At 40.0% G+C, this 12925-nt stretch overlaps 1 protein-coding gene across 1 annotated transcript in view; it reads right to left on the bottom strand.

The window, feature by feature from the left end:
* Positions 1-275: 275 nt before the first annotated feature.
* The window catches only part of LOC131346663 (receptor tyrosine-protein kinase erbB-4-like), a 46716-nt gene continuing 34066 nt past the window's right edge, over positions 276-12925 (bottom strand). The window contains exons 13-27 of the mRNA XM_058380218.1: positions 11905-12037; positions 10061-10154; positions 9418-9572; positions 8311-8355; positions 8051-8183; positions 7693-7815; positions 7504-7602; positions 6793-6978; positions 3787-3939; positions 3585-3660; positions 2410-2556; positions 2006-2103; positions 1750-1920; positions 1401-1662; positions 276-1198 (exon numbers count right to left, since the gene is read on the bottom strand). Coding sequence (XP_058236201.1) covers positions 444-1198; positions 1401-1662; positions 1750-1920; positions 2006-2103; positions 2410-2556; positions 3585-3660; positions 3787-3939; positions 6793-6978; positions 7504-7602; positions 7693-7815; positions 8051-8183; positions 8311-8355; positions 9418-9572; positions 10061-10154; positions 11905-12037 — 2630 coding nt within the window. The 3' untranslated portion in view covers positions 276-443. The remainder of the gene's footprint in view (positions 1199-1400; positions 1663-1749; positions 1921-2005; positions 2104-2409; positions 2557-3584; positions 3661-3786; positions 3940-6792; positions 6979-7503; positions 7603-7692; positions 7816-8050; positions 8184-8310; positions 8356-9417; positions 9573-10060; positions 10155-11904; positions 12038-12925) is intronic.

Below are 12925 nucleotides of genomic sequence, written 5' to 3' on the forward strand. Positions count from 1 at the left end.
GATGTGTAAACAATCTGGCGCCTTCGGTTTTCTAAAAAATATACTATAAATCCCCCAATATCTTCCAGAATTTACAAAGTTTTAATGTTTCCCACACAGGTTGAAGGAGAGGTACAAAAGTCTGAAAGGTACAGTTTGTTCTCTCAGATGTTTGGATATAAATATATACAGTGTATATATATATATATATATATATATATATATATATATATATAAATATAAATATATACTGTATATGTATGTATGTATATGTATGTGTATATATATATATATATATAGTATAGAATGGTATCTCAAGAGATGATGCTGAGGAACCTGGTATTTCTTCTCTTTAAAGGCATGAATCATTCCAGCAAGTGAGTTCCAGGAACTGCTAAGGAAGAAATAATAGCTTTAACGTGCTGGTAGAAGAAGCTGAGAAGCTTCTCTGGATGATGGAGATGTTACACTACAGTGTTTCTGTGCCTGTATGGTGGAGGAGGCAGAAATGTTCCTGGCTTCATGCTGGCCTCCGAAGGGTTCTCTAGGTTCTCACGGCCATTTTGCTTGTATATGAAATTGTTTCTGCAGACCAGTGAGGGATCTGGAGGATGCTGTGGAACGCTGGCCGGAAGGCTGTGATGCCGCTTCTCTGGATTGTTTGTGTGAAAAGACTTCTTGTTTGTTCCAGCATGACCCGTTTGTGTTGTGCTGCTTTGATGGACCACATGGCCTGGTAGAACAGAGGTGCTACTTTTAACGCCATCGCGAGCAGGACCAGGAGAACCAGGCTGGATTTGGTGGCTGATGTGACCTATTTGTCCTGTTATTGAAGGAAGGATACACTTACTGGGATGGTCAGTACATAGACCATGACCTGAATGGAGATGGTGGCCATTTTGACTCAGTGGTCCACTTTGAGGAGGCTGAACTGGTGGAAGTGTAAAATGAACATGGGGTCTCTCTGTTTGAGTGCTGAGATTTATGTGGCTATTTGTAGTCCTGCTTGTTGTTCTGGACAGCAGAGGAAGAGCAGAAATGTTGCTTTTCTTCAGTGTCTCCTGGATTGTTTCATCTGCATTGTGTTCGAGAGGAGTTTTGATGTTCTCATCCTCAATCTTGAGCTGTCCGTCAGGGTTGCCATGGTAACCTGGGTTGTCCAGGGCATGGATCTCTCTGCTTTTCTGGTGCATGATAAAAGGATTTTCCTCAATGGGGTCTGGAGTTGAAAGAAAACAGCATTTTTAATATGAGATCTCAAAGATGCTGCCAAGAATGGGAGTGGAGAAGGCCACAATTTATTGATCTATCCACCTACATAACTTGACACAAGGTTTTGTTCAAGATCGCACTGCTTATTATTATTTTTTTCCCCCACCAGCTTGAAACACTGGACTACTGCAGAAACAAGACAAGGTTACCTGAGGAACTCTTGTCGCTCCTGGCAGCCACACAACGATCGTCATCGGCACTACTCCTCTGTGTTTTTTCTTTTAGGAATGCAGCAGGATCTGTACTGTAGCGGCGACAGCTGCTGTCCTCCACAAAGGCAGTGCTGAGCTTCTTTTTCAGCTTTCCATGACAGAGCTGCTCCTCCTTCCCAGCCCTCGGGGGGAAAAACAGTTCACCAGACGACGTGGCTGCCTCACAGCTCTGTGTTCCTATTGTCACGTCGCTCAGTCCCTGTATGTCATTCGGTAAGCAATAGAAGAACAGCCATAAAAAAAGACCCTCTTAATCCTGAGTCGTGATATGTACTACAAGTCTTACCTGTGTGGAGTCCAGATGAGGGCTAGAATGATGGGAGGAAACAGGAGCATTAACATTCTGAGGAACCAAATACTCCTCAGCATCCATTACATCTCTGAATTCGTCCTCATCCAAAAGACTGTGGAAGAATTTAGTGTCGTTGGGACTAGGCAGCTTCATGCAGTCATCCCCCTGAAACAAAAATGTACCCTCTAATACTCTCCAGAAGCGTATTGTCAACTAAGAGAAGAAAATCTTTGGATTTTTTACTACTCACCTGAATGACTAGGTATCTCTGAGGGTCTCTTGCCATCCTGCAGAAATCTGTAGCGAGCTCTCTAAACCTGGGCCGACTGTCAGCATCGATCATCCAACCTTGAGCGAGGATCATTAATGAGTCACATAATGAAGCAGCCCTTTCAGCAGGAAATGAATCAATGCAAAATAAATAAATAAAAAATTTGCCTGCACTATGACTTTTTTATTGGCTCATGAAGACTAAATTTTGCCTAAGCAACTATCCCGCTTGCTGATGGAATCATTTATTCCCTGTCAAGCATTTTCGTGTTTCCAGTTCACACTGGGTTAATTCCCACTTTAAAGCTCATGCTACAACTGTAATATCTGCGGACACGTCTAAGGAAACATGGTTAGAAGATTTTTTGAGAGTTTTGAGATTACATTTGACCATGACCATGTAGACGTCTATGGTACACATAGGAGGTTGAGCCAGACGTTCTCCTTTCTCCAGAATATCTGGGATCTCACGATTGGGAACTCCATCATATGGCTTAGCTCCGAAAGTCATCAGCTCCCAGATGGTGACTCCTGATGAAATAAATATTCACAAATGACTCAATAAGTTTGAATGACTTGTTCAGTGTGCACAGTGAGGCAACCTCTGAAGAGTGAATCTGCACAGATAATTTGTATATTAAGAGTAACCAAAAAAATGTACAGTAATCCCCCATTTATTGTGGGGATTACGTTCCAAAACCACCCGCGATAAACAAAAATCCGTTATACACGGATGCCACCCTCAAATGTTTTTTTTTTTATTGTTTAAGCCGTAAATTACCCTCCCACACTCTTTAAACACACACAGAAAACATTTGCAAGCATATAGCGAGATGGATTTTGGGTAAATTCATAGAAATATCACATTTATAGTGAGTACTGTATGTATGGCATGTTCCTTGCCAGAAGCCTTAGAAGGTGCAGAGCGTTTTGGCAACATAATAGGACCGTACACAGCAAAAAATGAAACACTCCGGACAGTGATGCGCAAAGAAATGGGATAGTGGACAATTCTGCTTCCCCTTCCCCAAATGCACATAGCCAGTAGCCAATCACAACCATGATTAAATGAATGGGGCATTCCGATTGGCCAGACTCGTTCCTCCAGCTGCACTGTATTTTGACTTTCAGCATCCCCGCACCGCGCTTTCCTAAACAATGCTACGCTGTACAGTATTTTACATATTATTAACATTTTACTTCATTTGAATTAATGTTTATATGTTTATTTTGTAATAAATAAAAATATTTTTTCATTAATAAATTACCTTATTTCAACATAAAAACAATTCACTATAAGATTTGCGGATACCGCGATATACCGGGAAAATCCGCACAATAAATTAGTTATGTTCCAAATAAAAATCTGCAATATACCGGGACCACGATGTATGAACCGAGATATAGAGGGGGATTACTGAAATTTATTAGTCTTTAATCAATCTTAGAATGGTTTTGAACCATTTTTCTTGCAGAACAATGGCTAGGTCACTATGTGATGTCTACGTATTCTTGGTCAGTCAACTGGAATCCATATGAGCAATGAGCATATCCCTTACCGTAACTCCAAACATCACTCTGGTGCGTAAACTTTCTGTAGTGAATACACTCCAATGCCATCCACTTGATGAGACCCTGCCCACGAATGGGAGTAAAAGAAAACAGACAGCTACTCAGTAGCATTAAGAAATACTCTAGGTTCGATGGTGTTTATGTGTAAGTTTAAAGAATGTCACTGTGGCTTGATGTAGACTTTCAAACCTTCTCTTCGTCATTATTGTACTCCACACCAGCACCCATAAGCTGTGGAAGCCCAAAGTCGGTGATCTTGATGTGGTTGGGGGATTTCACCATGATATTACGGGCAGACAAGTTCCTATGGACCAGCCTTCTCTCCTCCAAGTACATCATACCCTGAAAAGTTATGTAATCGTAATTAATGTAAGCATGTCAGCGCTCTGTAACTACGCTTTTGAAGGACTCCCTACGGGTTCAGTATTAAGCCCTGCCATATTTGTATTCGGTCACTGCAAACCTGTGTGATACTGAATCCTTTAGCCGTTCCCACATGTTCCTTTAGAGATATGCATGATGATGAAAGGCAGAGCAACCCAATCAAAATCTGCTGACGCTAATTAGCATACCAGCCAGCCCAGTGCATGCCCCATAGTTGAGTGGGGCGCATTAGCACAAAATCAATCACTTTTGCTTTACACACATAGCAATGTGGTTTTAGAAAAGAGGCTCCCTGTGTATCCTATTACAGCAATATCATTTTACTATAACAGAGGAAACAGAATTTATGTGACATTATTCAGAGAAAAGGAGGAAGGAGGTTGAAGAAGAGCAAAAGGTTCGCCTCATTAAGAGAAGAAGGTCATAAATCAGTTACAGTGCACTGAACCAAAATAAATTGGAATCTGTTAAGATTCAAGGATGTTGGTGCATTTGTTCTAGACTGAAAAGTGTTCATTTACCAATTATTGGCCTTCACGTTTAGGGTTCCTGCCACTGCCCTATATGTGTAGTTTGCATGGGTTTTTTTCTCTGGGTACTCTGTCTGTTTTTTTTTTAGTAGTTAGTGTTTGCCTCACACCTCAGGGGGTGTGAGTTCGCTTCCCCACTCCATCCTGCAGACTTTTCATGTTCTTCCATGCATCTGGGGCTTTCTCTGTGGAGTCCAGATTCCTCCCCAGTCCAAGGACTTGTTTGGCAGGGTGGCTGGCATCGCTAAATTGTCTGTAGTGTGTGAATGGGGGTGTGTGTGTGTGTGTGTGTGTGTGTGTGTGCGCAATTATGCCCTGTGATGAACTGGCACCCCTACTAGGTTGTCTGCTGTCTAGTTCCTATGAGTTCCCTTGCATTAGCTCTAGGCTCCTTACAACTCTATGTAGGTTCAGAAAATGGATGGTTCAGAAAATGGATGGATGGATGGATGGATCGACATGAGGTATATAAAAAAATACAGCTAACGTTGGCTTCTATAAACATTAAAACCTCTTTTAAGAGAATTGAGGTTGCACAGAATGATCAGGTGTTAGGATTCCAGAGTTTTCTTGACAGCTTTATTGAGCATTTTAATTTACTAACTGGGCACACAGAAACAGGAAAGAAAAAAGAACCACACAAAACCCTATTCAGCATGCTGTAGTTCTGTTACAGCCAATTAAAATGTACTTCTACAGTTAATTAGTTCATCAATAATCCATTATGCAATGAGATGACACCACAGTCCGAGCGGACGAATAGCCAGCATTCCTGGTTCAGCTGGAGATACTGGAGAATCCTCTCTGCTAATACATCATGCCTCCATTACCATAAACCCGTTTATTATTCCTCTGTGTGCCGTGCAGCGTCTCTAAATGAGGATCTGCTACCGATCAGGCTGAAGGTGTGACCGCGACAACCTCCAACAGCAGGGATGTGTCACAGGTGGGCGCATGATTGATAGAACTCGTTAAGTCAGTGTCCGAACCTCTTTACGATGAAGAGCCAGTGTCTGTCTCTTCTGCTAGAGCCAGCAGTTCACAATGGACAAGTGACTTGACAGTGCTGCAATTTAGCGAGCAGGACAAGGGGAAAGTAGTGCCGAAAAAAAAAAAAAAAATTACATGACAGCATGATGCCATTTTACAACAGCAGCTTCTGTCTCTCACAAATAAACACATCACTGTCATAATCCGTGCCCAAATTTAGCTAAGATGTAGTCACTAGAAAAGCTTATATGCATAATTCCCATGCTTGGAAAAAAAAGCGTTATAAGACAGTGGACATCTTAAACAGATGAGTGGCAGCTTTTTACTCTGTATGCGCTTTGTGGTTACTGTAAAACCCTGTATATAAACACACTCCAGATTCTACTGTAGCAGACTTGACCATGCTGTTTGAACATTTATTAGCATTACTATAATGTTATGGAAAATTTTTTTGAACATTCGTAGCCATTTTTTGTGGCAATGTTTCTATAAATAATAGTAATAATAAATATTTTATGTTAACTATATACATGTTCATGAACACTGAGAAGATATGATAAGATATTCATAATGTGAGATGAAGGAAAGGGGGCATGGCTTTCTTTTTTTTGCATCAATCATTTCAGATTCATAGATCGAGTTATTGTTTGCATCGGTGTTCTTTTATTGTGAGAAAATGGGTGAAAACTGGCAGGTGATGGACGTGAAAGTAAGTCAATGAAGATGACCTCTGAAGGTGATCTGTTCTTGGAACTTATTTACTCTGCACCTTCACAGCTCCTGGAGTCTCAGCGTGAGAGTGGAGGAGCTTTGTAGGTAGGATGGAAGCCTGAGGATAAAGGCTACAAAAAAAAAAGGCTAAGCCGGATAAGGGGGTTAGAACATTCCAAAAAGAAAAGAAATGGAGATAGAGAAAGAGTATGAGCATGCTGTGCAGACCCAGCATGATTTTATCACTAATAGTTTATATGGGCAGATGATGAACAAAGAAATCAAGGACATCAATTTCCTCAAACAGCAATCCTTCTGGTGAAGTCTGAACCTCCTTCATTTCCTCCAGCTGTTTGTGATTGCAGCTTTTGATTGAAGAACCTCTTTTACTGTACACCTTTGAGCTACTCAGAGGACAGCTGAAGTGTCTATACCCGTAATCATCAGCCTCTCAATGAAGGACATTGTGACTTATACTGTAAATAACAGCAATTTAGAGGATTTGTGTCCTGATGTCCATATGGAGTACAAAGAGAGAAAAATATACGCCAACACACAAGTAGAAACAGGACATGCTTACCTTGGCGATCTGCACACACCAGTTGAGCAGCAGCTGAGAGCCGACGTTGTCCTTGTGATCATGAACGTAATCCAGCAGGCAGCCGTGGGGCATGAACTGGGTCACCAGCTGCACATTCGGGCTCACACACACCGCAAGCAGACGTAGCAGGTGTGGGTGATCCATGCTGGACATCATCACTGCCTCCTGAGGGAGAAAGGGAGAAAAAAAATGACCTTGTAATAGAAAGCTGTGAAGATCAGATGCAGGTTTAGATCCTGATGCAATGCTTTTAATAGATGTTTGTTTTTTTTTTGTTTTGTTTTGTTTTTTTATCCTGAATGGATAGAAAAGGCTGTGCATTAACACTGGCCTTGAACAAAAGTACGAAAGAGCAAAGAATGAAGACTCTTTCAACATTCTATTAAAAAGAGAATATCAATATCCGGCCTCTTAAATCCCAGACTAAACATTATCCATGAAGCCTTACAGATTGAAAGAACGAGACAGAAAACATAATGAGAGAGTGTGTTTAGTGTTCCTTCACCTCTCAGAAGAGGTGACCACCATTAGTGAGGGTGACCCTGAGAAGGTACTCATCTGTGTGTGTGTGTGTGTGAATTGATGCACTTATTTTATTTAGAGTGCATGTGCATGAATATATTTTATATCGCTCTTCTTGATAATTACAGATTTTTTATGTGTGTAGAATCCAGTGTTGCTGCGACTCACATCTAGAAACTTTGTGTTGGATTTCGGTCCTGGTGTATCATTGACGACTTTTATGGCCACTGGGATTTTTACACTCTCACCTTCAGGTATCCAGATGCCCTGATAGAGAAAAAACACACTGAATAATAAAACACACACTTATCACAAACAGACTCTCTCTCTCGCTTGCTCTCCCTCCCTCCCTCTCACCTTGTAAACAGTACTGAAAATTCCAGATCCTAGGATTTTAATCATCTTGAGTTCGGTTTCCTTCAATAAGCGCAGCTGAGTCTGATTCACTGCAGTTCCACTGGATTTAAGAGGCTCCAAGAGCTGATCAACACACAGATCCCAGATCAGTTATTACAATAACACACTCACATACACTATTCACCTTTATACACACACAGCAGATCCCAGATCAGTTATTACAATAACACACTTACATACACTATTCACCTTTTCATACATAAATAGATCCCAGATCAGCTATTACAATGACACATTCACATACACTACAAGGCTTTACACACACACACACAGCGGATGCCAGATCAGTAATTTGTACCTCAGATTCCAGAAAGCGGCGTAACACTCTTTTCTTTTTGATGCTCTTGCGTCTGATATAAACAGCAAAACCGAGCACCACAATCACGAGCACAAACATCATCCCAATCACTCCGGCTGCAATCAGAGGAGTCCTGTAATGAAAAATGGCTAACGTTTAGGCGGCCAAAAAATCTGCCAAAACAAACAAAACCTAAATAAAAAAGAAAGAAAAAATAAAATAACTTTACTTGAAGTTATTATTATTATTATTATTATTACCTGTCCATCATTCCTATGCAGTCTTGAATGCGAGGTCCAGTGCATCTGAAACACATAGCAATGTGTAAAAACAATAATTATTATGTTTGTTATAATTATTATGATTTTCAAACTGTTATTAGGGTATGATGTGACATAATGGACAATCAGTCATAAAGATGTTCATACAGTTTTGATTATTCCTCGTTTTTGCAGAGTGAGCCGAGTCTCAGCCTTAGAGGTCAGGCACACAAACCGCTGGCTGAACGTCTGATGTAAATTGCACACATAAATGAAATCATCTGTTTGGTTGGATTCTACAGTATTTCTGGGAAACCTGTCATTTTATTAAAACGGAAACAAAGCTGTTATGATGCTCTGCTTCTCTCATAGAATAAGGAAGCTGCTATGTTTACAACTGTGACGATGATTTAGCTTAACTCTGGATTTTCTAAATTCACGGTCTCATTATAGGTGTAAGAATTTCTTAAATGAGAGACTTATCATTGCTGTTTTTGCATGGACATTGACTTTTCATTTTCACACCCCTAAACATGACCCTGAACAAAACATGGGCGATTCCTTAGCTAAAAAGCTGCTCTGGAGTCCAGACCTTCTGCCGTCAGACAAAAGACTGAGGCCACGGACCCAGAATGCTTTTGCAGCAGGGAGTTCAGTCTCTCAGCTGGACTCCTCACAGTGACACCGAGCTCTAATGGACAATTTACTCCCAATTAAAATCATTTCTATTAAAGCTGTGAACTCTTAGGCAGGTTGAAAATCTCTGCTGGGTGCCAGGAATAATAACCGCAATCTACAGCAGTTGTAAGTTTAATATTGTGTGATTTAGAGATTTAATTCTGTGTTAGATTCAGTGCAGTATACAAGTTAATAGGGAGAAAACACACACACACACACACACACACAGCATGTAGACTTATTGCTATTAAACTCACACTGCTACTGCATTACGAGGAAATGATGTCATCATGAGTAAGTGATCTAATTCCTTACGGTTCATTACAGTGCGCTGCACATTTGCAGGTTTTTTTTTTCTTCAAGTTGTCACTTGATTGAAAACAGTTTATAATCACAAATAAACACACACACACACATACACACTCGTACCCCCGGGTGCAGAGGCTGTGGCAGGGTCTGCACTCGTTGTTGCTGTGAGCGTATTTGAAGATGAAGCTGTCAGCACCCTGCAACCCATCAGGACATTTTTCTACACAGCTGGGCCCATCTTTCACATGAACACACTTCATACAGTGATCTGCACCCTAAAGAGAGAAAGAGAGAGAGAGAGAGAGAGAGAGACAGGGACAAAGACAGAAAGAGGCATACAGAGACACAAAAAGAAAGAAAAAATGAGAGAAAGACAGTGAGAGAGGGAGACAGTGAGAACAATTAAGTGACATTCAGAGACAGAGAGGGAAAGAGAGAGAGACAGAGGGGCAGAGAAATTGGAAGAAAGATTAGATAGATAGATAGATAGATAGATAGATAGATAGATAGATAGATAGATAGATAGATAGATAGATAGATAGATAGATAGACAACACACACACCAGTATTTACAGTCATATTCTAACTCTTCACTGTACTACACACACACAGTAAATGTACTAAATGAAAGCAACAACAGTTAAAGCATGCATTTTTTTTTTATTACTGTATTTTGAGCTGTGGAAGATGAAACGATCCAGTAGCTGGACCTACAGCATGAATACACGACGCAAGAAAGAATAAAGTGCGCTTCATTTCTTACTGGTCCATGACAGGTTAGTGTTTTATCTCCAGATTTCTCGCACTGGCTGTCACACGCCACACATACCGATCCGTTGGTGAACTCCCGAAATTCTCTGTACACACACACACACACACACACACACACACACACACACACAGCATTAGCAAGAACACCACAATCCCTGCTATTGAAAAAAAACCCTTTGTTTCATATTCAGTACAGAATAAATAGCAATTCAGGTTTCCACAAGCATCAGCAGATTGAAACTGTGACCCTTCAATTCTGCTTATTGTTTCAGCTCGTTCAGACCCAGAGCTCAGAGCGTCCAGAGCTCCAGGGCTCCAGGGCTGCAAGACCAACCATGAATAATTCACTTTTCTTCCACTGGGAGAGGGAAAAAAAGGACAAACAGCCATCCAACTGTTGTATACTGAAAGACTGACAAATACATGGTATTTTTATTTATTTATTTTTTCTCTAAATGACAGCAAACTGTCGAATGTCTTAGCAAAGACTGGGCTACAGAAATATGGATAAAACTTACACAAGATGAGCTTTGTGTGTGTGTCTGTGGAGAAAAACTGAATGAATTAACATTAATTCACATCTAGCTTGTGTTACTCTCAACACTCAATCTAACTGATTTAATCATTCACAAAATCTCTCTAGCACAGTAATTAGCAAACACATGCAAATAAACGTGGTTAACTGGCATCCACGCTAATAGCATGTTCACGTTAAGGAAATTTTAATGATTTTATTTTTTTTTCCTGACGTTAGCAAGTTCCACAAAAATCCAATATATTGCCAAAAGTTTTGGGACACCCCTCCTAATCATTGAATTCAGGTGTTGTTTTAAGTATTCCTTTCACTGGAACTAAAAAAAAAAAAAAAAAAACTGACAGAACATATTCTTCTTCCAGTGATGTTCAGAAAATTCGGATGATGCAACGTTCTGACTCCATTGGAACATTCCAACACATTCATAGGGGTGGAAAAAACTTCAAGTATGAGATGCTATATTTCTTCTTGAAAGAAACTGACAAGGAGTAAATATTTTAAGGATTCCATGATATTTCGAGGCATTTAAGGCAAATGTAGCATTTTATTTCTTTCTTTTATCAGGGAATCACCAAACAGCAAGGCAAAAAAAAAAAAAACTGCATGTATTCTAACATGATTCCTACTTCTGGGTATGAAAAAAAAGGCATAAAATAAACTGAACAAGTTGGAAAACGACAAAGCGAACTTATCAAAGTCATCTCTATTCCTCTGAGGCTGAACATCGGTATCACAACGCAGCCACGTTTACAGTCGGCGCATTGGAAGGAATATCATTTGTTTTAACCAATAAACTAAAAAGTATCCTTTCAATAATCCCAACGGAAGGAAATTTCTTCATTTCATTTTTCCTTTTTTGTCTGGCTACAATTTCACACTCAGCCGATCACATATTAGGTGCATATTTTGTTACCAAAACAAACACAAATTAGTCTGTATGTGGTGCTTATAAATAATTTCCTATTTTATTATTACACTTGGTTCTGATTCCAAAGAATTCATTTATCATTAATCCACAATTGTTTCTATTGCGACAAGTTTGCTATAGACTTTGAGGGCAGATGATTTACATTTTTTTTTCTTTTTTAAATGCTGACTCTAGAAGAACGGTGAGGGATCTATGATAGGTCTAGGGCTATGTTTCTATGTTTCTCTGAACCAAACCAGTACAATTTGTCATTCTTTAATTAGGAAAACCTTATTTGTTGGCCAGTTGCTGTAGTATCAGAGGAATAGACCCACACTGTCAGGTGTAATCACACAAACATAGTTTTAATTAAGAAGAAAGTAAACCCACTGACCCGTGGTAGAGGTTGCAGGACTTCACACACATTCTCCCGCGACTGTAGAACTTACAGGACACACACTGGTCAGGACCGGGACCCCAACATCCTGCTTCTGAACACAGCTTATCACAAACACGCTGCTCTTTAACTGTAAAACACACAAACACATGAAGTTAATGCTTTGTTTCTCTGCATATTAAAGCAGCCATAATGTCAGAGCTGTTGTTAGTGTCTTGTTGTTATGAAACTTGTGATTGCTAAGCAGAGGATCATGGGAGGTTGTAGGTGAAGACGTGACGGAAAGAGACTCTCCGGAGCTCATCATTTCATCGTAAGACGTGTTTTTACTCATATGATTACTCTTCAGATCTCTCCGCTTGCACAGCTGCCCTGCTAGCTGTACGTAACATTATGAAACTGTAATATTGTGGAGAGCTCGCTTGTGTCGAATTGCAATCTCGCCGGCTTTGGGAAAACAGTGGGAAATTTTTGTACCCTGAAGTCATGTCAGCACAAAAACTTTTCTTTGGGAGATGATTAACACGGGTTTCCATGACGACGCACAGAGGTGAGGCTGTGATGCTGTAAGCGGTGATGACTCATGCTTAGTGTAAGTGACACTGTCAGATTTAATACAGAGTAATGGTGGTGCGGTGATCGGAAAATAAATCAACAATGAGTTGGTGTTAGCTGAATTACTTTTTATACCACATCAACAAGAGAAAGAAAGAGAGACACATAAATAGATAAATGGATAGATAGAAAATATAGATAGCAACAAATATAGACACAGAGAAAGACAGAGAGAGAGAGAGACAGAGGCAGAGAAGGAGAAATAGGAAGATGCTCATGGAAATAATGTAACTAAAGTTAATGAACTCAGTACAACTCGCACACACAAAATGGTATGTACAGTCAGATTCTATCTCTACGCAGTACTACACACACAGTAAAAGTACTAAATAGAAGCTCCATTAGTTTAAGAACAACGTTTTTGCATGACGCTTTTTTTTTTGTGCAAAAATTAATGTTTTCT

The sequence above is a fragment of the Hemibagrus wyckioides genome, linkage group LG26 (genome assembly GCF_019097595.1).
Source record: "Hemibagrus wyckioides isolate EC202008001 linkage group LG26, SWU_Hwy_1.0, whole genome shotgun sequence".
Classification (NCBI taxonomy): domain Eukaryota; kingdom Metazoa; phylum Chordata; class Actinopteri; order Siluriformes; family Bagridae; genus Hemibagrus; species Hemibagrus wyckioides.